At 46.5% G+C, this 25,545-nt stretch overlaps 12 protein-coding genes across 12 annotated transcripts; 5 read left to right on the forward strand and 7 right to left on the reverse strand.

Annotated features, from left to right (window-relative positions):
• Positions 1-1,645: 1,645 nt before the first annotated feature.
• On the reverse strand, positions 1,646-1,990 carry BDV38DRAFT_281773 (uncharacterized protein; the record flags this gene model as incomplete). The annotated part of the gene is made up of 3 exons (XM_032059630.1): positions 1,646-1,717; positions 1,771-1,788; positions 1,847-1,990. The coding sequence occupies 3 exons, from the start codon at positions 1,988-1,990 to the stop codon at positions 1,646-1,648; spliced, it is 234 nt and encodes a 77-aa protein (XP_031914904.1).
• Positions 1,991-3,701: 1,711 nt separating this feature from the next.
• Positions 3,702-5,040, reverse strand: BDV38DRAFT_281774 (uncharacterized protein; the record flags this gene model as incomplete). The annotated part of the gene is made up of 5 exons (XM_032059631.1): positions 3,702-4,198; positions 4,258-4,357; positions 4,433-4,646; positions 4,705-4,851; positions 4,913-5,040. The coding sequence occupies 5 exons, from the start codon at positions 5,038-5,040 to the stop codon at positions 3,702-3,704; spliced, it is 1,086 nt and encodes a 361-aa protein (XP_031914905.1).
• A 2,045-nt stretch (positions 5,041-7,085) lies between these two features.
• BDV38DRAFT_244018 (uncharacterized protein) lies at positions 7,086-8,583 on the forward strand. Its single transcript, XM_032054261.1, has 6 exons — positions 7,086-7,148; positions 7,229-7,546; positions 7,604-7,690; positions 7,742-7,952; positions 8,079-8,256; positions 8,332-8,583. Exons 1-6 carry the CDS (start codon positions 7,130-7,132, stop codon positions 8,485-8,487), a joined length of 969 nt encoding a protein of 322 aa, XP_031914906.1. The 5' UTR covers positions 7,086-7,129; the 3' UTR covers positions 8,488-8,583.
• Positions 8,584-8,866: 283 nt separating this feature from the next.
• On the reverse strand, positions 8,867-9,590 carry BDV38DRAFT_244020 (EthD domain-containing protein). The gene has a single exon (XM_032054262.1). The coding sequence runs from the start codon at positions 9,414-9,416 to the stop codon at positions 9,003-9,005; it is 414 nt and encodes a 137-aa protein (XP_031914907.1). The 5' UTR covers positions 9,417-9,590; the 3' UTR covers positions 8,867-9,002.
• Positions 9,591-9,892: 302 nt separating this feature from the next.
• Positions 9,893-10,463, forward strand: BDV38DRAFT_61416 (uncharacterized protein). Its single transcript, XM_032063641.1, has 2 exons — positions 9,893-10,236; positions 10,289-10,463. The coding sequence occupies exons 1-2, from the start codon at positions 9,968-9,970 to the stop codon at positions 10,353-10,355; spliced, it is 336 nt and encodes a 111-aa protein (XP_031914908.1). The 5' UTR covers positions 9,893-9,967; the 3' UTR covers positions 10,356-10,463.
• A 1,037-nt stretch (positions 10,464-11,500) lies between these two features.
• BDV38DRAFT_281777 (NADP-dependent oxidoreductase domain-containing protein) lies at positions 11,501-14,083 on the forward strand (the record flags this gene model as incomplete). Its single annotated transcript, XM_032059632.1, has 3 exons — positions 11,501-12,275; positions 12,392-12,678; positions 12,848-14,083. The coding sequence occupies 3 exons, from the start codon at positions 11,501-11,503 to the stop codon at positions 14,081-14,083; spliced, it is 2,298 nt and encodes a 765-aa protein (XP_031914909.1).
• Positions 14,084-14,674: 591 nt separating this feature from the next.
• BDV38DRAFT_291877 (uncharacterized protein) lies at positions 14,675-15,612 on the forward strand (the record flags this gene model as incomplete). Its single annotated transcript, XM_032061857.1, has 2 exons — positions 14,675-15,221; positions 15,285-15,612. Exons 1-2 carry the CDS (start codon positions 14,704-14,706, stop codon positions 15,610-15,612), a joined length of 846 nt encoding a protein of 281 aa, XP_031914910.1. The 5' UTR covers positions 14,675-14,703.
• Positions 15,613-15,681: 69 nt separating this feature from the next.
• BDV38DRAFT_270371 (putative salicylate hydroxylase) lies at positions 15,682-17,300 on the reverse strand (the record flags this gene model as incomplete). Its single annotated transcript, XM_032057140.1, has 6 exons — positions 15,682-16,110; positions 16,177-16,258; positions 16,323-16,638; positions 16,697-16,863; positions 16,922-17,109; positions 17,190-17,300. 6 exons carry the CDS (start codon positions 17,298-17,300, stop codon positions 15,682-15,684), a joined length of 1,293 nt encoding a protein of 430 aa, XP_031914911.1.
• A 644-nt stretch (positions 17,301-17,944) lies between these two features.
• BDV38DRAFT_291879 (DUF4246 domain-containing protein) lies at positions 17,945-19,518 on the reverse strand (the record flags this gene model as incomplete). The annotated part of the gene is made up of 3 exons (XM_032061858.1): positions 17,945-18,402; positions 18,445-19,363; positions 19,423-19,518. 3 exons carry the CDS (start codon positions 19,516-19,518, stop codon positions 17,945-17,947), a joined length of 1,473 nt encoding a protein of 490 aa, XP_031914912.1.
• Positions 19,519-20,350: 832 nt separating this feature from the next.
• Positions 20,351-22,569, reverse strand: BDV38DRAFT_291881 (uncharacterized protein; the record flags this gene model as incomplete). The annotated part of the gene is made up of 3 exons (XM_032061859.1): positions 22,271-22,569; positions 22,116-22,222; positions 20,351-22,058 (listed from the first exon to the last, which is right to left on the reverse strand). Exons 1-3 carry the CDS (start codon positions 22,511-22,513, stop codon positions 20,351-20,353), a joined length of 2,058 nt encoding a protein of 685 aa, XP_031914913.1. The 5' UTR covers positions 22,514-22,569.
• Positions 22,570-22,783: 214 nt separating this feature from the next.
• On the forward strand, positions 22,784-23,839 carry BDV38DRAFT_291883 (dihydrodipicolinate synthase family protein; the record flags this gene model as incomplete). The annotated part of the gene is made up of 2 exons (XM_032061860.1): positions 22,784-23,242; positions 23,300-23,839. The coding sequence occupies 2 exons, from the start codon at positions 22,784-22,786 to the stop codon at positions 23,837-23,839; spliced, it is 999 nt and encodes a 332-aa protein (XP_031914914.1).
• Positions 23,840-24,118: 279 nt separating this feature from the next.
• On the reverse strand, positions 24,119-25,282 carry BDV38DRAFT_281783 (sialidase family protein; the record flags this gene model as incomplete). Its single annotated transcript, XM_032059633.1, has 1 exon — positions 24,119-25,282. One exon carries the CDS (start codon positions 25,280-25,282, stop codon positions 24,119-24,121), a length of 1,164 nt encoding a protein of 387 aa, XP_031914915.1.
• Between the last annotated feature and the right edge of the window lie 263 nt (positions 25,283-25,545).

The raw sequence follows: 25,545 nt of genomic DNA on the forward strand, positions 1-25,545 counted from the left end.
GTGATCCGACGGGTAGATCAAATGACGTATCCAGACATTGTCGACACAGAGCTTTGTGGATTTTGGGTAGAGGAGGACTGCTGTGCACCAATATTTGAGTTTTACTAATCGTGAGTCTTACAATGAATAATATATACGAGATCTGTGTTACTGGGATTTTCCACAGGGATCCGATGTACCTCAAGGATTGTGAAAGCTATTCTATATTCCATGATACTCTCTACCTTATCATGCTATCATTGCTTGTAGATTGGACTGAGGTATCCTTGTTCTAAACACCAAATAGTATGGTAGGCAGGAGAACTTGCGCGGAATCCGTACAGGCTCCTTATTTATAGTACGATATTGTCGTATCAATACTAACATAGAGGCTGTTATGTCAAGAGAAGGAACGATTTTCGATTCGTTAACTCTTAGAATCCTGTGTAACCACTGTTCGATACACTTGATACCATTGTGGGAAGTATGACACGAAGTGTCAGCTCGAATGTACTTGGATATAATTGAAATTCCAAAGGTTGCTGGAAAGCCCGACGTCACACGTTTTCCAAACACGGGTAGGGGGGCTGCTGGACACGCTGGGATTAAACTCGCTGTTAACGAGACTTGGCATATATGCAAAAATATCGATCGGGGTTTGATATGTCCATTAGGAGTTGCCGTGTCTTGACCAAATCGTGTTTGTACTTCAATGTGTTCGCAAATGAGCTGTCATGATATGACTATGACGTTTATTTAACTCCAAACGAACAGCATCGAAACTAGATGCCGGATAGTTTGATTTCTCTAGGATCCTCTCCAGCGCGCTTCATTCATTACTTAACTTGATTTCGTAGATGTGTGCTATACGCAATAGCTTCTTTCCACCTTCTGTCTCTAGGAAACGTGATGAATAATATGGTGCAGATGTACCTCTTCAGCATGATATATTTATAGGCCGGAGTCGACACAGAGGGAACTTCTTGGGTTGGTTGAACACAGGATCCCCACCAACCGTCCCCGTTACCGTCTTCTTGTAATGTCGAGTGGCACAAAACATATGCAGCTTATTGTGGACAGAGATAATACTTCTACGTTAGCTGCCAAATCTCTCGAGGTATACACGCTAGCGGGGATTCACATGTACGCTGAGCGATCGGTTGCGATTCTTCCTGTGGTAGGTCTGTAAACAAAGGCATATCCTGGACGCGTTTCCCTAGATGAATCCGTTCAAAGACGCAAGAGCAGCAAGGGCTTGTGGTCTACTTGCGGGCGATGTCTCTCCATGCAACTTTAGAGTGTTTGAACATTGTCATGGTCCAAGGCTGAAAGGAAGACAGTCTCCAGTATTTGATCAATGATATTATTAGATGATTGCAACTGCAGGTGGCTATATGACATTACATTCATCACACGGACGAAAGACCCACAGGGACTTGATTCTTGCGCTCCGCCGTAAGGCATATTTCTAGGCGCTGAGGTAATAGCAGTATCTCGTAAACTACGCCGGTTACGACTCCGTTTCTATTTTGGAGTAGAGAGATCTGTGACTCAGCCATAAATTGAGTGGACTATTTCATAGAAGGCTTCGCGGAACCAATGCGTGAGTGTTGGGAAACACACACTATAGTGAGCGTACAGAAAGTCTTGCTTGGCCAGAGCTTTATTACTCCTCCCACTCAAAGAGTTCATAATCGTAAGGCACCACCTGGCGCTCTTTGCAGCAAGTCCAACAGCGCTAAAACGGGTGTTAATGGGCTATCTACCTTGCTTGGATGACATCAAGCTTACCCCGAATTTCTTAGCGTGCTATGTATGACACACCGAATTAGCGTAGGACTGCTAGTATATAAACGAGCTTACTCACCCATTCACTTGGGCAATGGGACCTTTCGTGGAAGCATGCTTTCCAACAGATGGCCGAGATAGTGTCGGCCTCCGAGAAAAGTGGGCCAGCACTTACTCCGGAGAGTATTGTTGTCACAAAGGCGAGGACGGTTGCAATCTTCATCTTGGTAGGTGGAGGCTTCCTTAGGTGAGAATCCGATGAGGATGGAAAATATAAAGAATCCAATGTTGGGTATATGTGGAAGGAGTATTTATATTTAATCACAGCGATGATGTCTCGGAAAATGATTTCATCATGCATACAATATGATGGATGATAGTCGGTCATGAAGAAGAGGTTTCAGTGGTACGCAAGCAATTGACTTTATCTATAGAGTTAAGATAGCGATTGATTTGTGGTTTTCGCGACTTGATGGTCTAGGCCAGTTGTGGCATGTAAGGCTCGGGTAAATCGTACAGCTCGGTACGAAGTTTGTGTCGCTGGAGAGTCTCTCCGTCTTCATGGTGGGGTTATATCATTATTTGTCCGTTGTCCCACGCTACGTAGCATGTACTGCCGAAGCTATAATTCCAATCTAGATACCTGTCTTAGATTGTGAAGGCAATATAAGTCACTCTAGATTCTACCTGAAATGTAGGCTAGGCTGGACGGACCGATGTATGTGTAAAGCTCAGGGATAGGAGGCAAATGACCGACGTGATCCCTGAGCGATTGTTAGTCTTTATCATCAAGGGCAGCATTGGGCTTACACAACTACAACATGCATGATAGTCTAACACTTTGATGCGCATTTGGATACACTTCATTTCGAACTAGTGCCATCATTAAGTGCACTTAATAGTCTTCTGGAAACCAGTATATCCTACTTAGAGAGATCGAATAAATTATGTCTGTGTCGGGATATAAGAGAGAGGGTATAGTGATTCTCGAAATCGCCTTATAGCACATGTATCAGACGGTGGGACACTATGTATTAACTTAGCGTGGATTATTCTTTTACAACAAGGGTCGCACGAAAATAAGGGAAATTATTACTGCGAGCATTGATAGAAGAAGAGTAGTGCATAATATGGACATCCTAACATGGTCATACGTGCTAAGATAGCAAAGATGCCTCCGGCTGGAGTAAGCCCAACATACATACTATAGCACTGAAATGAAGCTGCTGCAGATCCTGTTTGGAAATTTTGCAACTCATCCTTCTCGAGCGCCTACTCGCCTACGAAGCAAAGAGCATGTTTTACCAATAGCGAAATTCGTTCGACTATTTTGTAGATAACAATGGATATTTGTAGAAACCTTTATATTGCACGAAGTAAATCCATTTGTATAGTTGGAACTTGAAGAGGTTCCAATGCCCTGAGAATGATTCAAGTGTCTACACAGCAAGTAGCCATCTCAGTCTCGTTTCTCTTCATTTTGGCCTCTCTGTGCTGACTTAACATGTAGCGACTCAGTGACACGGCAGACCTCGCTTCATTCCACGTGTCCATGAGGGCAGGGAGATATCTGCCTGAGACGACCTATGTAGACAAGTACTGTGCCTACTGGAAGGTTCTACGGCACGTTTATTAATTAGAATATGCTTATGTTCATTTTAACTAGAACTATTATATACTAACGAGCGGGCTTTGGTCGCTGTCAAAGGTCAAATGCTAAGGGATGTAAGACGTCTACTGACCACGACATTGTAATCTTTTACGTATGATCTTTTAATCAAACATTTAGAACGAGGCACTTGACAAACGCGCCCTTCAGAAGGCAGCTTAACATATGCATAGTGGCTATGTTTAGAACAGTCACAGTCGAGGATTAACATCTTGGACGGAAAAGATCATAATTGGATGATGTACCAGCACTACCATGGCCTATTTCAGGATGTTGATGTGTGCAGTATCTGAAACTTACAATTATAATATCCCTCGGCATTAGCTGATCTGTCAGGAAGAATCCGTTCACAAGTCAGACGAATGTTCTCCAGTGTCGGATGTGCAGGATCAAGGCTCTTAGCTTCTATTCTCCAGAGCTGTTCACCGCATGAGGCTAGACAGAAGCTGTCTGATATGACCTCTTTGAGAGAAAATGTCTTTTCTGCGTAGTCTCCTGTATCCTCAGGGGTTAATGCAATGGTAGATAGGATGTCGCCCTCCTCTCCTTTCTCCCCCGTGCGATTTGCTGGGACTATGGAGGCGAAAGTCTGAATGTTTCCACTAGATGGATCCTCGGAAATCCAGGACTTATTCCGAATATCCATCTCATGTAGACGTTGGATGGTGTAAGCTTCCGTCCATATGTTGTATTCCGAACCCACTTTGTGTTCTAATTCGCGGACTACCCTCCTTTCTGGCACATTGTCGTTCACTAGGTCAACTGCCGAGGTCGTGAGAAACGTCTGAGTGGAGGGGGGTATAACATTCTTGGAAACTTACGGATACGCTCTCCAAAGTCATGTATTGCCCTCATACGTTCCAGAAAAATCTTGATTTCAACTCTTTTAACCCAGAGGGACTTGATGGCCTCGCGAAGTTTCTGAGCGACTCGGTTAGAAAGTGGTGATGGGAGCTAACAACAGTAGTAGAGAGGAGGGGGAAAGATCCAACATACTTCTCGCTGCATATAACCACTCAAGGCTCCCCATATTACCTGTAATACAGTCGCAGCAGCCGCCAACGCACCGACAACTTCAACAGCAGCCAGTCCCACGGGACCAGTAATGATGCCTAAGACGAAGGCAGCGCCAATAATCACACCGCTACCAACACTTAAAAGGCCGACAATATCAAAGACTACGCTGGAGGCATAGTCTTCTCGGTTAATCCTATGTGCCTAATTTAGCATATAATCCCTATTAAGAATTGTAAATTATGGGTACGTACTGAGCTGCAAGTGCATCGTATCTCCTTAGTTCCACTGAGTCGGTGATCTGGGAACGGACTTTGGTTTCGAGTTCTTCTGGGGTGTTATACCCATGGTCCTTTAGCACCTTGTCTAACTTCACCCTGGCCTTTTTGAAAACAGCTTCCCTGTTTCAAACCATTAGTTAATATGTTCCCCATGAATTTGGACGGGGCGAGGCTATCACACTTTTCCCTTTTCAGCTCGTTATATTCATCCGCCCAGTCCCGGATCTGAGTTGCCAGTTCTTTCGCTCTCGCGCGTCGATTTGGATTGTCTGGGAAAAAGGTGTCGGCAATGCTCTGACTATTCCCCATTTTGTAGTGAGAGATGGTACGGGTTTAGGTTGAGAGTTATTGTTTAGGGAGACTTGACTTTATAGACGATTATTAGCATCTGAACCTAGCTGATCGAGAGAACATGTTATAGTTAATATTATGAGTGGCTAGCTGAACACCCAAGGGGGGGAGGGCCTAGTTTGGCGTGTGTTGTCCTGAATAGGCTCAATACATGGACATGGAGGATGCAAACCTGGCTCACTCGACTCCGCCCATGTAGCTGAATATGCTGTACGCGTCACGGGACATACAACCCTGGCTTGTCAGGGATTAAGAGAAGTGACCCCAGCTAGCCATGAATGTGCTGTGGGACCCTATTGAGATCATCTAACCTTCAGCTTCATTTATTAAAACAAGAAATATGTACCTCACTATCTACCAATAGCATAGGTCAGCAATATGCTACATCATTACTACATCATTTGTATGTCCTGGCAAGTACAGGTATTGTCAGCCCTTTCTATCACCGTAATCGGAGGACTCTATTTAGATCCGATGTTAGGGTAGAGTTTTCGTGACTTTAGCCTGTATATTCCGGGTGTTGGGCTCTCAGCGCTAGTATATCTCCATATAATCAATGTAAACGTGTTGCTTGTATTTATATAAACTGAAAATTATAATCAGATGGCGGAGATATAGATGATCATGGCTGTAGTATATCTGGTGGAGTAAAACACTTCACTATACTTCACATGAAGAGGGGTGGCAAGTAGTGCTAAAGTTTCTTAAAATGGGTGGGTCGCTGGAAATCTTTGTTTAGTCGGCTTCTACGAGGGCCTTTCTGACAAGAGCCGAGCCCTTTTTAGGTCCAATGACTAGAGATAAGAGTCCTAGAACGTTGATCACTCAGCGAATTGTTCAGCTCGAGAGCTGAATTGTCTCAGACAGTCAGTAGACGTTATGTAACACGTTCAATTGATCTACTGAGATCCAGAACTCTGTCAGATTCACTGCTCATTAGCTCTCTTAGTTTGACCTCGATTTCAAGCTCCAGTATTACCTAATGCTTTTTCCAGTATGAAGAGCTGGTTTGTTTTCTCCCTACGGCTATGCGATCATATTGTTGACTATGCTAGTTGGATTGTTTATATGGTTCAATGTTGCACATCCTATTATAGTAGTAACATTGCTACCGAGCTCTGCTGATTTCCTTTTGTTTTGTAGGTTCTTATAGCGCTGCACCGTGCGACAGTCCGTGCTAGTAGTTTACAAGGCAAATTAATATTAGATTAGCAGAGTTCGCCAGGTTGACAGCTATCTCACCAGGCAAAGGCGCTAGGTTAGTATGCGTTATCCTTAAAGGGAATAACTCAAGCCTAGAACACCGATTTCTAGTATCTACAGCTTACAGCTAGGCGTGGGGTAGGATTTGCCCCTCAATGCAACCCTTTTCCGGGATTGAAACAGGGGGTATCTCAGCCAGCCACAGAAACATTGGACCCTAGTTGGACCTGCAGCTGCTTCCTTTTAGACAAGAAAGTTACATCTGAGAGTTCAGCTCCCACCTACGTCATTAATGCACGTTTTTCCTGTGGGGTTTGTTCTCCCCTGTCTTGTTACAGGCATAACCATAGAAATCGATGCCCTGTAGTAGAGTAGAGTGGAATCTTGACTTAACCTGCTTGTTCTGAGCTTCGGTGCCAATAGTGCTAATGCCATTGTCACACAAGTTAATATGGACCGCAATTTTCTCATATGTATATTGAGCACTATAATAGAACGGATTTCAAAGTGAATGTATAAGTTCATGTTGATTTTAATAAGCCATGGGGAAATGCAAGAATCAATAATCCATATTACTAAACTAATAGATGACTACATTTGAAAACATCCCGGTCTGTGTGGCTGGCTGTAAGCCCTTGTTCGATCAGCCCCGATGAAACGTTCGTCACTCGTGCTGATATTGGTGTCCAGGGCATGACACCAAGCAATGTGTGTGTTGGGAACGTTTGCCACTTATAGAATTGTCTCTATAAAACGGCTCCCACTCTCGCTGTTATGGACAGAACAATCAACCATTTCGAGTTTCCCTCAGCAGAAAATTTAAATACAGATCTACACTGACATCATGGGCATGTGGTATCCAAGTATGGTACATTCCTTAGAGCCAACCGTTTACCTGCAATGGTTCTGGTTCATGTGATGAATAATCTCTAATGAAAGGTAGACAACACAAAGCGCCATGACCGTGCGCAACAGCTCATCACCCAAACGAATGACTTTCAGGCCTCCGTCCGTGATGCATCAAAGACACAGGACAATCTTCGGGCAGACATCCAGGAAGATGTCGATGCAGGCCTTAAGATAAGAGGGTACACCACGATCACTGCAATGATGACCGCGTATCAGAAAGATTGGTCTGAGAAAGATAAGAAGCACTACGAAGACATGGTGACACAATTTGCGAACGTGGAAGAGAACCTGGCAACTGAGATAAAGATCATGGGATATGTTGCCTCCGCCGCAGGTGTTGTAGGAGGAGTTGGTGAGTATTCGTCCCGCTGCTCATCCTAAGTCACTCTCTGACCATCTTTCTCTATAGCAAAGGCAGGGCTGTTGTTGGAGCACGGCAAAATTGCAGCTGGCTTTAGGTGTCTTGGGGAAGGGCTTCTGAGGTTGATCAACAAAGGTAATAGCAACCTGTCTTATTGCGTTACTTGCGGTCACTAATACTCAGTAGAAACTGAAGCCGCTACGCGCTTGCTGAAGACTGCTGTCACTGCAATTCAAGAAACGGTCAAAATCTTAGAGATCCCGGAAGCTGCTGCCAAGATCTTGAACGCAATCAAGTTTATTGCAAAGGTTGTGGGTGCTATCGCCATCGTGCTGGATGGCATTCTCATCGGGTTTGACCTTTATGAGGAGCACAAGCAGAAAGTGGAGCTCGAAGAGTATGTTTCTTCTCCTTTTTCCCCCCCATCCTTACCGGCCGGTATGGATACGGCCCTGTGTTGGTGGGCAGTTGTATCTCTTTAGTCTTCACTTAGTTTATCTAATGGCTAACTTTAACCTGGTAGCGCGATAAAAGATCTGAATGTGAAACGCTTCGTTGCCTGCTTAGTGGGCGATTTGTATAGCGCCTATCGTGTTTACATGGGTCATATCTACAGCATTACCTCGGATTTGGCTGAATCTAAAAAGCCAGATGATAGAACGCAACAAAGGATCAAGAAAGATATAGATCGTATGACCAAGGTTTGCAAGTCCTACTTAATGCCCCTTTAACTATTGTCACATTACCTGCATAGCTGACTCTACAATGGCATCTAGGGGGCAAAGGCTGTAACATTCGATACTGTGTGGAAGAAGCTTCAAGATAAAGATGTTGGCGCGTATACGGATGCCGATTACAAGAAGGAGGAACTTGCAAAGATTATCTCGAAGGACTCACGGTTTGAATTCAAGTTCACGGACCCAAAGCACTAGGGAGACTCTCGCTAGCACCAACCCCAGTTTGCGAGGTCATCTTCAAGCCCATGTGCAATGGTGGAGCCTTCTTTGTGAAGCTACCTTTTCTTCGAGATCAGTCTGGTTCCCCTTGGTAGATAGTTTCATGTGTAACAGACGCAGGTGAATGGACATATTTTACACTCTTAGGTCAAGCGTAAGGACCAGAATAAACTAGATCCGCCCAACGTCGTGGTTAAAAAGAAAAAGAAAAGAAAAAAGAAATAGAAAACAAAGTGGGACGCAGAAGAAGAAAGAAAAAGAGAAGACTTTTCAATTTTACTGGAGCTTAGAGCATTCCAACAGCAAGGTGGCGACTGGCCAAGAGAAATGAAAATTAGCGAAAGCGTATGACAAGCATTGCCAGAAAAAGAGTTGATCATAATGGGCTTTACTGGCACTACTTGAATAATAGAATGCTTTTGATTTTAGCACTAGTGGTGGGGGCTGAGACAAACATGAATTGACAGATTGGGAGCTCTTTCTTGATATTCTTAAGCTCTTGTATCAGTAGATTCCGTACTGATGAGAACACCCGTCACCCACGCGGAGAACTTCTCCTCGTCCTCTTTGATCAATCTCGAAGTTTCCTCATCCTCAAAGAACGCCCAGTTAGCGTCAAAATGCGCCTTATCCCGATACGTCAGTACCGCCACCGCGTCGTAGTTGAAGTCCACCTGGCCGCCCATTAAGACCGCTGCCGGAAAGTCAGGCGGCCCATCTCGTTTTACGTAGTGTCGCACGTGGGTCAGAGGGAAGGTGTCTCCGGTTAGGTTCTTCATGAGGGGGATGTGGACATTCTCGTAGTGGTCGCGGTATTGATCTGGGGTGAGACCCTCTTTCCGACGGCCAAACATAAGCAATTGGAAGCCGTAGGTGGTGAGCGGTAGCCCCGAGGCAAGCTTCATATTGAAAGAAAGAGCGATGTATAGGTGTGCTAAGCTGGGAACAGGGATAGTAGCTATCGTGAGTGAGATGATGGCCGTTGTTTCGAGAAACGAATACGTGACCCAGGAACAAAGAGATGCTCGGAGTTGCTTGGGATCGTCGCTATTTAGGCGGCTGGGACTTGGCAGGGCGCCTTAAAAAGTTCCATTTTCTCTCCCAAACCGTTTTGGGCATTTTGGGCGCCATCACTTTAATCGCTCCAAATCTGGACCGTGAGTTTGATTAAGTACTAACTGATGTGCTTTACCTCTTATGTTTTACAATACCCGGGGACTATAACAAATCGAACTATATCCAGTGGTCGAGAGAACTTCCTAAAAGTATAAAGCATTATTAGGACTAGCTAACTAATCACCATATATATCATAACTACTAACTACTAGTTATACATAAGGTTGACTCAACAATGGACCAATACTGCAATACAGAGAAGTGATGATCATGTGACTGTACATTGCTAAGTCGCCTGATCCCTGATCTCCTGGCGGTATTTCTCACCGCGCTTCTTACCATGGCGTCAATATTCTGCCTGCCAGTGTCTAGGCAATATTCTACCTGGTGTACCTTGTTTCAACGCCCTGCATCACCAGTGCGTGAGTTGTCTCGATCACCTTTCACTCTCGAATCAACGGAGAAACTTGAGGAAGAAACATTGTCCTGGTACTCTCCCGATAGCTTTTGTCCCGTCAGAATCGGCGAGGTATTTCAACCGAGGTATAAGGTGATTGGAAAACTGGGCTATGGTGGATACTCAACTGTTTGGCTGTGCAGAGACCTGCCGTCAGCTTGCCCCACAATCAGGGAGCGATGCGAAAAACTTACTTTGTTCTAGGCAACATGCTTATGTCGCCCTGAAGGCATTTGAGCGCAAAGAGAGACAGAGGTCTACCACCATTTGAATTCCCTCGACATCGTAGATCATGCTGGCGTGAAGCTTATCCGCAGAGCATTCGATAGGTTTGTTCATCCTCCCTTGGGGAGAGGTCTATATGACTTTCGCACCCGACTAAGGGCCAAGGTGCTTCCCGAACAAATAGCCAAATTGACCCTGGTACATCTTCTTCTCATAGAAGCCCTCTAACCGAACTTTCACAGATATTTAAGAAAAGAACATCATGATGGCTATCGAAGACACTACGATCTTAGCCAACCTTGACGAGGAGGAGAAATCCAGTCCTAGCTGGCGGAAAGTCGTTGGAGATCGGGTGATCTATGTAACCCGAAAGCTGAGAAAAACCAAGCAACATGGCCGCCCTACGGGATGTGGTTTTGGTCAGGCTCGGCGTGGGTGGAATACTTACTGTGGGGATATTCAGCCTTATATTTACCGGGCTCCCGAGGTGCTCACATGGGAACCCGAGAAGAGAACATCGGCAAGAGAGCTATTGGACGATCCTTGGCTACGGTCACCTTAACCATCCTAACCACTCTAACTGTTCGGCTAGTAAACTTTACATGATAGCAGTTTAGGTCCCGGGTCTACAATCCTATTTTTAGCCACCGAGGGCTAAATCAGCTGTATTAGCACCGGGGTTGAACTTGAAGCTGAATTAAGTCTTGACTCAATGACTGGCTAGCGGCTTGAAAAGGCTGGCAACTATTAGGTGATACTCACGCAAGCGCCCAGCATCCTATCCATGGCCATCGATAAGGCTTCACTTTTCAAAATCTATATCCATCAAAATGGTCCCTTGTGAAAGGTCAAGGTAAGCTGCATCTTGCACCCAGTTGATAGAGCATTAGCTAACGCTGATTGTTGGAAGGATTCAAGTCCCCCTTTCATATCTCATATTTAGAGTAATAAAACAAACTTAATGCATGAAAAATACGGGGTACTGTCGAGCTGGGGAACCTGATTCTAGAGCTCTGGGTACTGTATGGTAGCAATAGGTATGGCGGAGAGAAAGCCGATGCACATTTTCTAGACTCCTCTCGGACCGCTTCCGAGGGTTATTGGATCTCCGCTTGAGCCCACTGGCCCCTACAAAATACAACAAATCAGACGAGTAGGACTATTGTATACACACTAACTTCGTTGATGAACATGAAAACTTCAGATTATACTGTCTCTCTAGCGGAGGCTCAGGCACGGCTCCCTCCTCCAGTGGAATCGAGTCGGTTGCTTAAACAAATTGATCAGCGGGTAGACCAGCTTCCTATCCTCGTGGTTCTCGATGACGATCCCACTGGCACACAAACATGTCATGGAATCAATGTTTTGACGGTGTGGGATGATGCAACGTTGGTAGAAGAGTTCCACACATGCGACCGTGGATTCTTTATACTCAGTAACTCGCGCGCGCTCCCTACCGCCGAAGCTCGCAGACTCATATCCGAAATCTGTACGGCTGTGAAGAAAGCGGCGGTGCAGGCCCAGAAGACCTTTGAAATCGTCTTACGCGGTGATTCGACTTTACGGGGACATTTTCCCGATGAGCCCCAGGTTGCCGAGGAGGTTATTGGGCAAGTTGATGGCTGGATCCTCGCACCGTTCTTCCGACAAGGCGGAAGATTCACCATTGACAATGTCCACTATGTGGCCGATGCTGAAGGGAACCTGGTTCCGGCTGCCCAACCCATTTTTGCAAAGGATGCGACATTCGGGTACACAAGCTCCAATTTAATCGACTACGTGGTCGAGAAGTCAAATGGCTCAATTCCCCGTCATCGTGTGCAGTCTATCTCTCTGCAGGATATCAGAGAGGGGGGTGCTTCTGCAGTGGCCAAAAAACTGCTCGAATTTGCGCAAGGATCTATCATCATTGTCAACGCGATGATTGATACTGACCTGGAAATCTTTATCCTTGGTCTACTACAGGGTACGCGTCACCAGTGAACCAACCGGCCAAACATGTCTGCTGACATATTTGTAGCAAGATCTGCTGGTCGCAGCTATATTTATAGGACAGAGCTGCCTTTGTCTCGACGCGACTAGCTATAAGACCGAAGCCTCCTCTCAGTGTACGAGACTTGGGACTAAACACAGAGACGTCTTCTCCGGGTGGGCTGATCATTGCCGGGTCCTACGTGCTCAAGACAACCGATCAGCTTCAATCTCTGACTTCGGGGCGTGGGTCTGAACTAAAGGTCATCACTCTGGATGTGGGGGGACTGCTGCATAGTGCTGAAAGCAGCTACACTACAGTACTTAATGCTGCTGATCTGGCTGGCAAGTATGTTGTCGATGGACACGACGTCCTACTTATGACAAGTAGACGACTAGTTAGTAGCCATGATGAGCTATCTAATTTGCAAATTGGAGGCAAAGTGTCTAATGCCTTGGTTTTATTTCTACGACTCCTGATTCCCCGGCCTCGATATATCATTGCTAAGGCGAGTTGTCCGCTATGTAAATGGATAATGCGAAGCTAACATATGCAGAGCGAAATAGGGCGGCATCACTTCATCAGATTTAGCAACGACAAGTCTTCGCATGCGACGTGCTCAAATCATTGGCCAAGCATTGGCGGGAGTACCTATTTGGCGCTGCGACGAGCCGTCCTCGAAGTTTGTCGGTATCCCATATGTTCTTTTCCCGGGGAATTTCGGCCACCAGGAAGCCCTGTTAGATTTGGTTACGAGTTGGAAAAGCAAAAGCCCCGAGAAACGGCCAAAAATGCAGTATCAACGACTTGGCAGCAGTGGGTTGAAAGTCTCCAAGATTATTCTCGGTTGCATGACATTTGGCAACCCGTCATGGGAAGGCAGCCCATGGGTTCTTCCAGAGGCCGAAGCGCTCCCGCTACTGAAAAAGGCATATGACTGTGGCATCAACACATGGGATACAGCCGATACTTATTCCAACGGGATGTCTGAGATCCTGATCGGAAAGGCTCTAGAGCAGTACAATATTCCACGAAGTAAAGTTGTCATCATGACCAAGCTATACTACCCAGTTCTTCCACCTGAATCGAATGCCCGACCCAATCCTGCCGTGAACAATGGCGACCTGGTTAATCAAATGGGGCTAAGTCGGAAGCACATCTTTGACGCAGTGGACGCATCTCTTACTCGGCTCAAGTCCAGCTATATCGACGTTCTACAACTACATCGCATCGATGATACCCACCCGGAGGAGGTCATGCGCGCTCTACACGATCTGGTTCAAATGGGCAAAATCCATTACCTGGGCGCCTCCAGCATGTATTGCTGGCAGCTGGCAAGATTACAATATGCCGCAAAAATGAACAATTGGACCACATTCACTAGTATCCAGGGTCTTTACAACTTACTCTACCGAGAAGAAGAACGTGAGACAAACATGTTTTGTCAAGCTGAGGGAATTGGTCTGATTCCGTGGAGTCCTCTGGCACGTGGGCTATTGGCCAGACCATGGAATGTCAAAACAGATCGGTCCGTGAAGGATGCAAAGACTACAAAGTGGTTCTCTGGTGAGCAGGACCAGAAGATTGTTACAAGAGTCGATCAGCTTGCGCGGTCGAAAGGATGCAGCATGAGTGCAGTTGCGATGGCATGGTTGTTGAGGAAGGGCGCTTGTCCGATCGCCGGGTTGAATAGTATCGAGAGGATAGAGTCGGCGTCGGAGGCGCTGACGGTTCGTTTGACTGATGCTGATATACGCTTTCTCGAGGAGCATTATAGACCTCTTCCCGTGCAAGCGATGTGATTCCTGTTCTTACTATCAAATGGTAAAATGAAGTTATTATTCAGATATATATTGCACGAACGATTAGTATTGTGGAGTAGAATCATGCCAGATAAAATTCATTAACTGGCCAACCTAACCCTCATTCTCCTAGTAGTAAGATTCCCAATCTTCATTCAGGGTCATACTACGAGAATCAGACACTTGCATCCATTGATGCAAGTTATTTGAAGCAGTAATTTGAAGCAGTAATAACCGACCCTGGAGAACACTAGATATGTCTAAACCGAAAAGGGAAGTAGTTCGTCTGAGTTATAGCAGGGCAACAACCGCGTTTTCTTTGGTACCCACTCCTGGGTACTGAAATTGATAAGCAATGGTAGCTATGGAAACTAGGCAGGTCATAGCTCCTCCATGAGTATACTCCGGACACCGTACAGAGGAAAAAGCATCTGAAAAGATGGGAGTTTTTAACAGTGACTATTGTACATACTAGAATGGTCATGTGATTTATCACTTCCTAATGTAGTATAGCGGGTCCTCATATCTCATGATAGGAGATAGACCTCAATGTTCTGTCTTCCAATTGACAGATCACAGGGAACCAACTTGGTGATGAGCACATCCCCACCTAAAAAGCCATGATCCTCTTCCCACGATGCCATCTGTTTGAAATAGGGGACCAACCATGGTGTCCCGAATGGATGCGAGCCTACATCCAATCATATCTAACACGCGTGTGGAATCTGCATATCCCGCCCTTCAGCAAGGCCCCTCCAGCAGGTATAGCGGCGGACCTTATTCTGGAGCACGTAAAGGATCCAGATTCATTCACATTTGTTGATCTTTGTGCGGGTGCAGGAGGGCCGACTGGAACGCTTGAACATGTCTTGAATGCGAAGCTTAGAGAGGAAGGCAGGCCAACAGCGCGATTTGTTCTCACGGATCTGTACCCCCGGGTTGAAGAATGGTCTGCGATTAGTAGACGGCAGGAGAATATCTCGTTCGTTTCTGAGCCTATGGATGCGACAATATGTGAGAGAGTGGCACCGAGGAATCGGAAGGAGTGCAGAATCTTTAATCTCTGCTTTCATCATTTTGATGATTTGCTGGCGTCGACTATATTGCGGAAGGCGACGGAGTCTGCTGATTCGTTTATGTAGGTTTGTCAGTTTGGATAGAAGGAAGTGAAGAGAAATGCTAATGCTTGGACTACTGGTAGAATTTTTGAATTTGCTCAGCGCAATTTCACTTCGTTGCTCAACATTCCTGTTATGCTTCTTTTTCCTTTTTGGTATACAGCTTGTCGGTACAGATATTCTCCTCTGCACTTATTCTTCACATATGTGGTTCCCTTGCTATCTTTGCTTATTTCTTTTGATGGCCTGGTGTCGACCATGCGTTGTCGGACACCGGAGGAGATTCGAGCGCTCTTGGATCGACCGGACTTGGACCTCAGTGACTGGGAATTTAAGAGCGGGCACCGTATGTTGTTCGAGCCGTTTGTACATATCTACTACTACATCGGAGTTAAAAAGGAAAAATTGTAAATATAGGACACAGAGTCAATGCTTTGGCAGTTAAGTAATGCAATCTTCTTTCGTGCAACCCGTGTCGCTTCATTGTATTGACGATTCTCCTATCCGTCTTTTACACTCTCTAATAGCATCAGATGCTAGAGCCCGGGCCTGACGCCTTGACATGAGACCAACCCAGTCAGTCTCCCGTGTCATACCCGAATGCCCCAGAATAAAATCGCGGATCCATTGCAGGATACCATCTTGCATGTGAAATGCGCCACGGTTTCTAATTGCTCCATTGACATTGGCTGTAGTGGGGGCCTTGCGTAAGTCCTCGTAGACCGTGAGGGACTCATGGATCAAACTGCTAAGTGTCTCGTCGGAAGAGTTCTTGTGGCTATTTAGCCGTTGTGCAACTAAGCCTAATAGCATTCCCAGCACAGCGCCGTCCTCTGCTGCCATTGCAGCACCTTGAGCTTGATATGGCAGCGTTGGGTGACAAGCGTCTCCTAGTAGTGTGACCGACCCCTAGTAGATTGATGCAGGTGAGTGGATATTCCTTCGCGCTCTCAGTCTTCTCTAGGATCAGCCAACCTTGCTCCAGGTATCTAGTTCAGGCAGGTGGCATAGCTTCCACCTAACCACCGATGATATGCAAGAGATCAACCTCTGAAGTCTATAGCGAGAGTTAGTGGTCGCATATACCATGGTAGCCAGTGTAGTAAATGGGAGCCTCCTACGTTGCGTCCCAATTGTGAAACCCCGATTTCATTTCCTCCAAGTCACCCTCATTGGTACGTACTCCAGTAGGCAAATTGTCAGGTTGCAGCAGAACCAGATTATATTCTTCACCACCTCGTACCGGATAGAAGACGGCATGCTTCTCTGGCCCTAGCCAGGCAGTGACAGAAGTCTTGCTACAAAGGCTGTCTATCTCCGGATCGCGAAGGGCCTCAAGTTGCCTCCTTGGGAAAACTGCACGGTAGGCCATGTCACCCGTCTCAATGAGTGGAACAGGTCGATCAGAAATCGTGTCTCTGAGTTTTGACCATAGCCCTGACCCCAGGTCAGCCTATCGTGGCTTGAATGCCATTGGACAGGACGCTAGACAAACCATCGGCGCCAATGATAATATCCCCTGTCACTACCTCACCACCTTCGAGAACAACCAGTGTGTCCTCAACATCCAGATCATTGGCATTAGCTCCGAAACGTATCTCCACACCTAGAAGCATAGCCCTATTGAATAGAATTTGCTGATAATCCGCTCGGTGAATGATACTGATCGAAAGTGAGACAAGCATGCTCAGCGGTCCAAGTGATAGCAGATTATACTTACACCCATGGAGCTCCATACTCGCGAGCGACTGTCTGACCACATTCCATAGATGTAATGAGTCCACCGTCCTTGTACCGTCGAAGATCCATTGATTCGACAATCGCCCCTTTCTCTAAGACCTGTTGCTTGAGGTCTAGTGCCTCCAATACCCGCACGCCATTGGGAGGAATTTGAATACCCGCCCCAGCCTGAATATATTAAATACGCTCCTGTCAGGATATCTTTGCTCAAATCAAGCTTTTGTAAATGATTTATTCCTCATACTTACGGGCAAAAGTTCAGAGCTGCGTTCGAGGACAATCACATCCAATTTTTCGCGTCGACAGGCTATAGCACATGTTAGACCACCTATACCGGCGCCTACAATGATAACCCTCATGGTGATCCTTTGTGCCGAGCGCTGTTATTGGGGGTCCTTTGGTCTCGGTGAGCTGACTTACGCTACTGGATGTTATAATCATTAGCGCTAGAAGAGCCTGCATACCCTGCGGGGTTGTAATTTACGTCTAATGCTAGGCGCTCTAGACCACATCCCTTCCGGTGGCTGGGAGATTCCCAGGCTAGTTCGAGGGGCTAGATGTCTCTGAATTAGCAGGCCTGCTTTTAAACATTATTAATTTACTGGGACATAGCTCGGCCATAACCCCTGTGGAATTGACTTCGGTTGCTAGCCTGGTGTCTGGTCGAGTCTGTCTGCATTACAGACTTTTTTTCACTTTAGTTACAATGCCCGTTTCTGCGTATGACGATACCGTTTGTTTTGGCCGAGAATGGTTATGATATGCATTGAGCGCTGATAACGGTCATTGGGGACACAATAGCACGTCAAGAGAGACACGCATAAAAAAAATATAAAATAAAATAAAATACAGAAGATAAATAAAAGTAAAATACAAGATAAGATGGAATAGATGTGAGCAAACGAAGAGAAACAGAGGGAGGGAAAGAGGTGAAGAAATATCATGAATAGTGTTGACTAGTTGGGTATGACCGCACTCACACGAGCAAGTGTCTTATATGGGATTAGGAGGGCTTGGTGCTCGCAGAGGTTGAATTTCCCGGTCTCATAATTCCGGCTGCCTTCGGCGGATTGGATAATGCGTGTGCCATGAGCTCCAGTCTTGCCTCCCTCGCCCCATCCATAGTCATCAGTGGGTTCATATCTCGCTTGACTTTGGAGTCGAACTCGTTTGGAAGCCAATCCTCTCGTTGCGGCGGCACATTGGATGAGGAGATAATCCGTCTGTAGGGATCCACGAGGAGCAAAGCAAGAACCTTGCGGTGGCCCGGCTTTGACCGGTCGGCCAGGGAGAACGAGGACACACGGTGCAGGACCGTGTTGGGGAAAGTGAGCAACCGACCATCCTGGCAAAGCACGCTGCCCAGTTCTCGGGTAACATTCGTCTTGCCGTAGCCAGAGGTGTCGTTGCCAAAGCCGTAGATGGTTTGGAGAAATTCATGCCTTTGCTGGTACCAAACACCTCAGAAGACGCTCCTTCCATATTGACGGAAAGAGAATATACTCGGCGTAATATTTTCGCTATCATGGTAATATATCGCCAGTGCCACGATGAGTTCGTTCCGAGAGGCTACAGGATCAATCCTGGAGGGGAAGAAGCGATTGATTGCGCTTACCAATTGTCCCTCAACATGCCAGCTGCTATCTTCATATTCCGGGTTCTCAGGCGTCAGTTCGATATTGGCCAGCTTCACAATGATCTGTAGTCTCTGGCCGGGAAATTCCTTCCGTAGGTCGACCTTTTTGTATTCTGTCTCTTCATGGGGCCTAAACTCTCCAGGCTCGGGAAGTATGATGGGGCGTGAAGCTTCCCATGGCTCCGTAAGTTCATAGTACGCATCTTCCTCGGCCTCTGACCAGAGGTAAGGAGTATTCTCATCGCTATAATCTTCTATATTCACTCCGTCCCAAGGCGGGATAGGTTCTGGCTCGATATGTTCTCCATACTGAACTTCGGTGTATTTGATTCGATCTTCGTCAGAGTGTCTCGAGGCCAAGCTCTTCTCCCAAAGCGGAATCGTTATTGTGATAATCTTTCCGATTACATCATATAGTCCCTGATCCTTCACCAGCTGGAGATTGTTAATATAAGACGCAATGCGACATCCGGACTCGGTAAGCTTCACGTCACATTGGAGCCATTGGTTGAGAAGGGGGACATCAGGTTTGTGTGATGGTCTGCGCTCCGGATAGACATATACCTCTTTATCAGGTGGCACTGGAAGTAGTTTCCCCTGCCCCATGCTCGCTATACAATCATTAAGGTCAATAGTCAGGTCCGGTAGAACGTGAGTTCGACCATAAATGACAGGAAACAATGATGGATGCACGAGGTCAACCACCGTTTGATCAGATCGAGGATGGCTGTCCTTCTCATTCTCTGGTATGTTGTCAGGAGGCCATATTTGCTCTTTCAACGCCCGCTGGAGGGGTTTGGAGATAGCGGTATCGGATTTGAGCACCCGATATCGAAGACGCGGACATATCTTGTTTCATTGAGGATGCCAGCTTTCCATTGCAACTCATTGATAACTTCAGAGCCAAATTGAACCCTGGCATCTGAAGGTGAGGATTCCATAGCAAGACCATCTTCATAAGAATGGCGTACGTGTTCTACCTTTGAAAGTCATGACAAGCAGATGATTCCTTTGGTATCTCCGAAGCTCTGAGAGCTACAAGCCCAACTAAGGGGATTATGGAGAAATCTATTCCGTACTACGTAGAAAACAAATGCTGAGTACTAGGCCTATAAAGGAAAGCGGCCTGATGAGCTGGAGCCTGGAGCCTGAGGTACTAACTAAGTACTGAGCGCTAACGTAACTTGTAAACGACCCGCCACTGCAAACGACCCGCCATCGTCTGTTTCCCATATTAAACAGCATATTTTTAAGCAATAATATCTCAGCCATTATTAGATATATCAGTCTATAACCAAGGTATTATATTAATATTAGCATTCTTTTCTATATAAATAAAATTTAAGTAAAAAAGAGGTCTGAAATAAATAAATTCTAACTATATATTATAAAATATAATATATTCGATCTTATTTTAGTGATAAAACTGTGGAAAGATTTTGATTATGTATATATCATTAATCTACTATAGAATAAGTTATATATTAATTTTTAAGTAGAGATAAATTGAATTGGTTGAGATATTGTTATTCAAAAATATGCTGTTTACTATGGAAAACAGAAGATGGCGGGTCGTTTGCAGTGGCGGGTCGTTTACCGAATACGTTATCGTACTTTTGGCGAGGTCGCTCAACCCTCGATGCCGGAGAATAAATCTTTGTTCGTATATCACTAGAAAAGAGGATGGGTATTAGTATACAGTGTAAACTTGGAGACCAGATCTGGCTATATATGATTCCGTATTCCTCGTCATATTATTTAATCTGCAATACCCTACGGCAGAAAGCTGGATGCCAGGTCCGGGAACGTGAATTCTCCAATATCGCCGAATAGAAAGTCATCCATCTGCGGCGCCGTGTTGTTGACAGGAAACTGAACGGGGTCTTTTCCGAAATGCTGAGTTGTGTTCGTGAAGCCCTGTCCGCCCGTTGCTGCAATATACGCATTCTGAGTTCTTTGATGGCCGTCGGACAGACTATTAATCCCTAGGCTGATAGCACAGCTGGAGAGCTTCCGACTGAGACCAGGAGCCATGCGCCGGATTGGATGTTGAGGAATACAGTTTTGATTGCGGAACAGGTCTAGGACGGCGCCAATAAGATGGAATTCCTCCTGTACATTGAGAGAGAGTTGTTCGTGGTGGTTGTGACATATCTCCAGCAACAGATGACCAGCAAAGGCAATCATGATATGGAAGTAGTGAGGCATACCAACGAGACTAGCCTTCAGCTGGTGGTCATTCAGAATCATTTCATAGATCCCAACTGCGGCATCATGGGCCATGTTTGCGGCAGAGACGAAATGCATCGGGATAGGATTACCATGAAGTCCTTTGAATACCTGATGACCAAGGTAGAGTTTGCCAAATTGATAGTGCATCTCCAAGCCCTTTCTGGGAAAATCGCCAATGTATGCGTTTGTGATGAATAGCGCAGAAAATTTGGCGAACCATTTGTCTAGCTGTCTTGAGTAATTTGTGATGTGGTGTGTAAGAGTTGGTGGTAGCTGCGTCTGATTATCGGACCCCAACACATCTCGGACCTGGCCCATGATTAATAATAGGGACACTTGGGACAGAATCCGAACATCTGATTCCGAGGTCTCGGCTCGATGTAGGTATGTTTCCCAGCTCACTGCTATGTCTTTGTCGCTGCGCAGGAGAGAGTCACGGTTGTGCAGGATCGAGAGATGTTGATCGCATACGAACAGGAGATACCACAATCGAACTCGATCCACAGCGGCAGTCGGGTTTGCTGAAGACGGGGAGCAGGTCTCCGGGTCACGAGCCCCGATGAGATAGTCGAAGCTGCGATGAAGACGGATGTCTGCTGCACGTCTAATGGCATCACTGCAGAGAATTCGCGAAGCATCGGCGAGCCAGAACGAGGCAATGCACAACGCCCTCAGATATCCAACGTCACGCTTTTCAAAGAGTGACCGCATCACGAGCGCGCGGAATTCTCTATTACATGCTGCATAGTACTTCTGGTCCTGTGGGTCATGGAGGGCTGACACGGTGCAGATGGCGGCAAGCAGGATAGGAGACGTAGTGCGTAGCTGGTGTAGGTCGTGATGTTCACTGCATATTCCGTACAGATAGTGGTCAAGTCGCGAAAAGTACCGATGTAACAGCTGCTCGGCGACTGTGACTGACACAATGCCCTTAGTAATGAGGTCATCTCCATGAGTCGAACGGCTAGCACGACGACCAGGAGGCGACTCGACGGATTTAGGACTGCCGAACTTGGCGATATCAAGAAATGTGTCAATGGGAGCATGGACAGCAGAAGGTGAATCGGGTGGTGACACTTCGCATCCCTCACTCTCTTCACGGTCGGGCTCTCCGCTCACTGGGATGGACTCTCTAGCTTTTCCATGGTCGTTTACAAGTGGCTTTGGCCGGCCGAGGTCCAAATGTTGGCAAATGATGTCAACTGTGTCATGCAGGTTCCGCAGGTCAGATTGTACCAGCTCCACATTTCTGGTTAAACGGTAGGGGTTAACATGACGCTCTGGGTCACACCTGCGGGGAACTCACTTCACGTCTTCGACCAGCGACTGAAGACTACGATTCAACACGCAAGAAAGCGATCGGCGTCGACACCGAACACAAGGAGGGCCATCCTCCGGCATGTCACATCGGATCTAACGGAGCATTAACTTCAGCATTTAGCAAGTGGAGGAACGACCAACCTTGTTCTTCCTACAGGCGGCACATGCGGTGATTTTGCGCGTAATAGAAGGCAATACCTCCACCAGTGGCGGTACTGCAGTCGACTCTCCGGGTTGATGTTGCGGATTTCTCTCCGATACATTATTCGACTGGGGCATGCTGAGTGGACTTTGTTGTTCTACATTGGGACTGAATCTGCCCGCTACCGGTTGTTCATGATTCGACGCTTCTGTTGCACTCCATGTTCGTTTACGCTTGACCATCGTGGTTTTCGATTGTATTATGTCGTTGATGTTTTGAGGTCTGAGGATGCATTGCTGTCGTCCTTTCTGAGAAGTCAGAAACAAATCGGATCTTCGGGCTGGTAACCCCGCATTGTCGGCAGATCTCTAGCCGGGCATGTCGGGGGATGGCCGATGACTAGTTACTCTATACTAAGAAAGGATATAAAACAACTAGCAAACGCCTTAGCCTTCGTACAAGAAAGTCTATTTATTTTATCCGTTGATGAAAGACCCACTCTCGACACAATCATGACTTCCTCAGTTGCGGCAAAGACCAGACCCCTACCTCCTGGAATCTTTTGTCCAGTAATATCCCTTTACAAATCAACACCTCGACAAGAAATCGACTATGAAGCCTCATACAAATACTTCTCCTACCTGATCCGCGGAGGCGTTGACGGCCTTGTTTTGGGTGGAACAACAGCGGAGGCAGTTTTACTCTCCCCATCAGAACGACAAGAATTAATCAAGACCGCTCGACGTGCCGCTGTAGACCTGGGGTTTGACAATTTCCCACTGGTAGCTGGTATCAGTGGACAGTCCACCAATGAATCGATACGTTTGACACAGGAAGCTCGCGAGGCAGGAGCAGATTTCGGGCTCTTGTTGCCCCCCAGCTATTGGGCTAAAGCTGTAACGAAGGACGTTATCATCGACTTTTACAAGGACGTTGCGAATGAAAGCATTCTTCCCATCGTCATCTACAGTGTAAGTTACGCCGCTTCATAATATCCACAGCTGTTTGAGAAGCTTACCGAGATATAGTTCCCCGCAGTTTGCAATGGAGTGGACATGAATTCGGATGTCATGTCGACGCTGGCCCAGCATCCCAACATTGTCGGTGTCAAGCTGACCTGTGGAAATGCGGGTAAGGTCACACGGCTTACTCAAGAGTACTCGCATGAACAGTTCAGTGTCTATGCGGGCTCATCAGATTGGCTCATTCCCTGCCTGAGTGGTGGTGGATCAGGTTGTGTCACAGGAATAGGCAATGTCTTCCCTAAGTCGGTCGCTCGGCTATATGCTCTGTGGAAGGAGGGAAAGGTACAGGATGCCATGAAGCTGCAGGGCTTAGTTGCACAAGCTGAAAAGGCCTGTAAAGAGGGTATCGCCCCAACTAAGTTTGCGGCAGCGCATTTTGCAGGGCCCCTGGCAGGCGTGACGGAAGCTGAGGCATTTTGGCCCCGAAAGCCTTATAAGCCGTCACCACAAGGTATGCAAGACTGGGTTGTGAATGTAATGCAACATTTAGTCGAGATGGAGAATTCTCTACCGGATGTATCTGGTCCCGGTAGGGCTCAATAAGAAACCATATGTAGCAAAACAGAATTAGCAAAACAAAATCAATTTAAATTCTTTCCAGCCTTTTGATATAAGAGACTTATATCTGTATCGTAAAGACTATAGCAGCATGTTCAGCAGCTGATCTATCGTTATTATCCTAGGTTTAGGAAAAGGAATAATGAGGTAGTATCTGCACAACATACCCCTACTATGATTATTGTATAGTCATATATATGTTATTGTAACCGATGAGGCCGGTATATGTAATGGAAGTATACATTCTGCGCAAGCAAGAATAGTCTAGATAGAGAAGAAATCATCTTTAAGCTGTACATACTTGATCCTTTGTCTCCAGAATGTGTACGCGATGTGAATCTTTCCTTCACCAAGCACCATACTCGGGTATGACAATTCGCGATTCAGCTTTTTCTCGCTGTTGTTCGTCATACAATACCCATCACCATCTTCTAGCACCCGTTGTTCCCACGTCTTCCCTGAATCATCGCTCCAGGCAACGCATAGGGGTGCCCGTGGTGCTCCCCAAAATGATTCCCTGCCATCTTGTGTAGATCCCTGATCTTGGCGATCGTCAGCGCCATCTCCAATGTCGTCGTATAGGCCCTGTCGACGTCCAGTGGCGTCCAGCTTAGATGAATGATTGTACACTAGCACAACCCTCCCAGAGGGTAGCACGTCAAAACAGATGCCCGCATTGGGGTTAGGAAGAATGGTAGCCTGTGGTGGGCTCCATGAAAGACCATTGGGCGATGTGGCCAGATATACGTGGTCCGCCCATCGACTTCGAAACAAACCAAGATAGGACCCGTCTTTCAAGCGCTGAATTTCCATATGAACACAGCCTGTACTTTCCGGGATAACTGACTCTGTCCAGGTATGTCCCTCATCCCTTGAGACGCGGATACAGGAGATATCGTTATTTCCTAGCCAACGCTCTCCTGGCTCTACTCGGCACTTGAAAACGGGAATCACCCATGCACCATCATCCAGAATGATGACTGGTTGGCGTATGAAAATACCGGAGTCTGGGAATAGAACTTCTTCTTTTCCCCAAGTGATTCCATCATCGTTGGAAACGCGATGCTTCACAATTGCCGAGTCTTGGTTTCCAGCGTGCTGTGACGTGTATAGAAGCCACAGAGCTCCGGCTGGTGTACGAAATAACACGGGGTTTTGTTCGCTACGAGTATTGTCGTGGGTCATTCGAATAGCTTCTGACCATGACTGCTCGCCCGATCTCAGACGTGATAAGTGGATACTGATGTCTGGTTTGCCTTCCATGCTGCCGCCGAACCAGGCGCAGAGGAGATCGCCATTAGGGAGTAACAGCAGGTTTGAGGCATGACTTTGGGCTGTGGCGCCGGGAAGATAAGCCTCTCGGTAAAAGTATGGCCTGGTGGTCTCGCGCACCAAAGTGTCTTGGGGAAGTGCTGGAGTTGACCCCATGTTCAAATGCACATAAATGGAATAGTTCTCCTTGCAATGAATGTTGCGCAAATGATTAAAGAGTTTCCTAACCTTAACCTTGCTCTTAACTGTATCCAACCAGAAAGCTTCGGTATATAATGACAGGATTGCGTGGCCTTCTGCCGAGGGGTTGTGATTCAAAAGCTTAAATTCTTTCGGCCCTCGTCCGATAGGTGATAAAAAGTCGGTGGATAGTCCGACCGTCTTTTACACGACTCTCCACATTTCCCCAGATCTTCATT

Source organism: Aspergillus pseudotamarii, assembly GCF_009193445.1.
Source record: "Aspergillus pseudotamarii strain CBS 117625 unplaced genomic scaffold BDV38scaffold_19, whole genome shotgun sequence".
Lineage (NCBI taxonomy): Eukaryota > Fungi > Ascomycota > Eurotiomycetes > Eurotiales > Aspergillaceae > Aspergillus > Aspergillus pseudotamarii.

Coding starts and splice junctions, on each gene's coding strand:
- BDV38DRAFT_244020 (XM_032054262.1), bottom strand. CDS start 9,416: ATGAAGCTTGCCTCGGGGCTACCGCTCACCACCTACGGCTTCCAATTG.
- BDV38DRAFT_244018 (XM_032054261.1), top strand. Junction 7,691..7,741: donor TCTGAGGTTGATCAACAAAG/GTAATAGCAACC, acceptor AATACTCAGTAG/AAACTGAAGCCGCTACGCGC. Junction 8,257..8,331: donor ATATAGATCGTATGACCAAG/GTTTGCAAGTCC, acceptor AATGGCATCTAG/GGGGCAAAGGCTGTAACATT.
- BDV38DRAFT_61416 (XM_032063641.1), top strand. CDS start 9,968: ATGGCGTCAATATTCTGCCTGCCAGTGTCTAGGCAATATTCTACCTGG. Junction 10,237..10,288: donor TGGCTGTGCAGAGACCTGCC/GTCAGCTTGCCC, acceptor ACTTTGTTCTAG/GCAACATGCTTATGTCGCCC.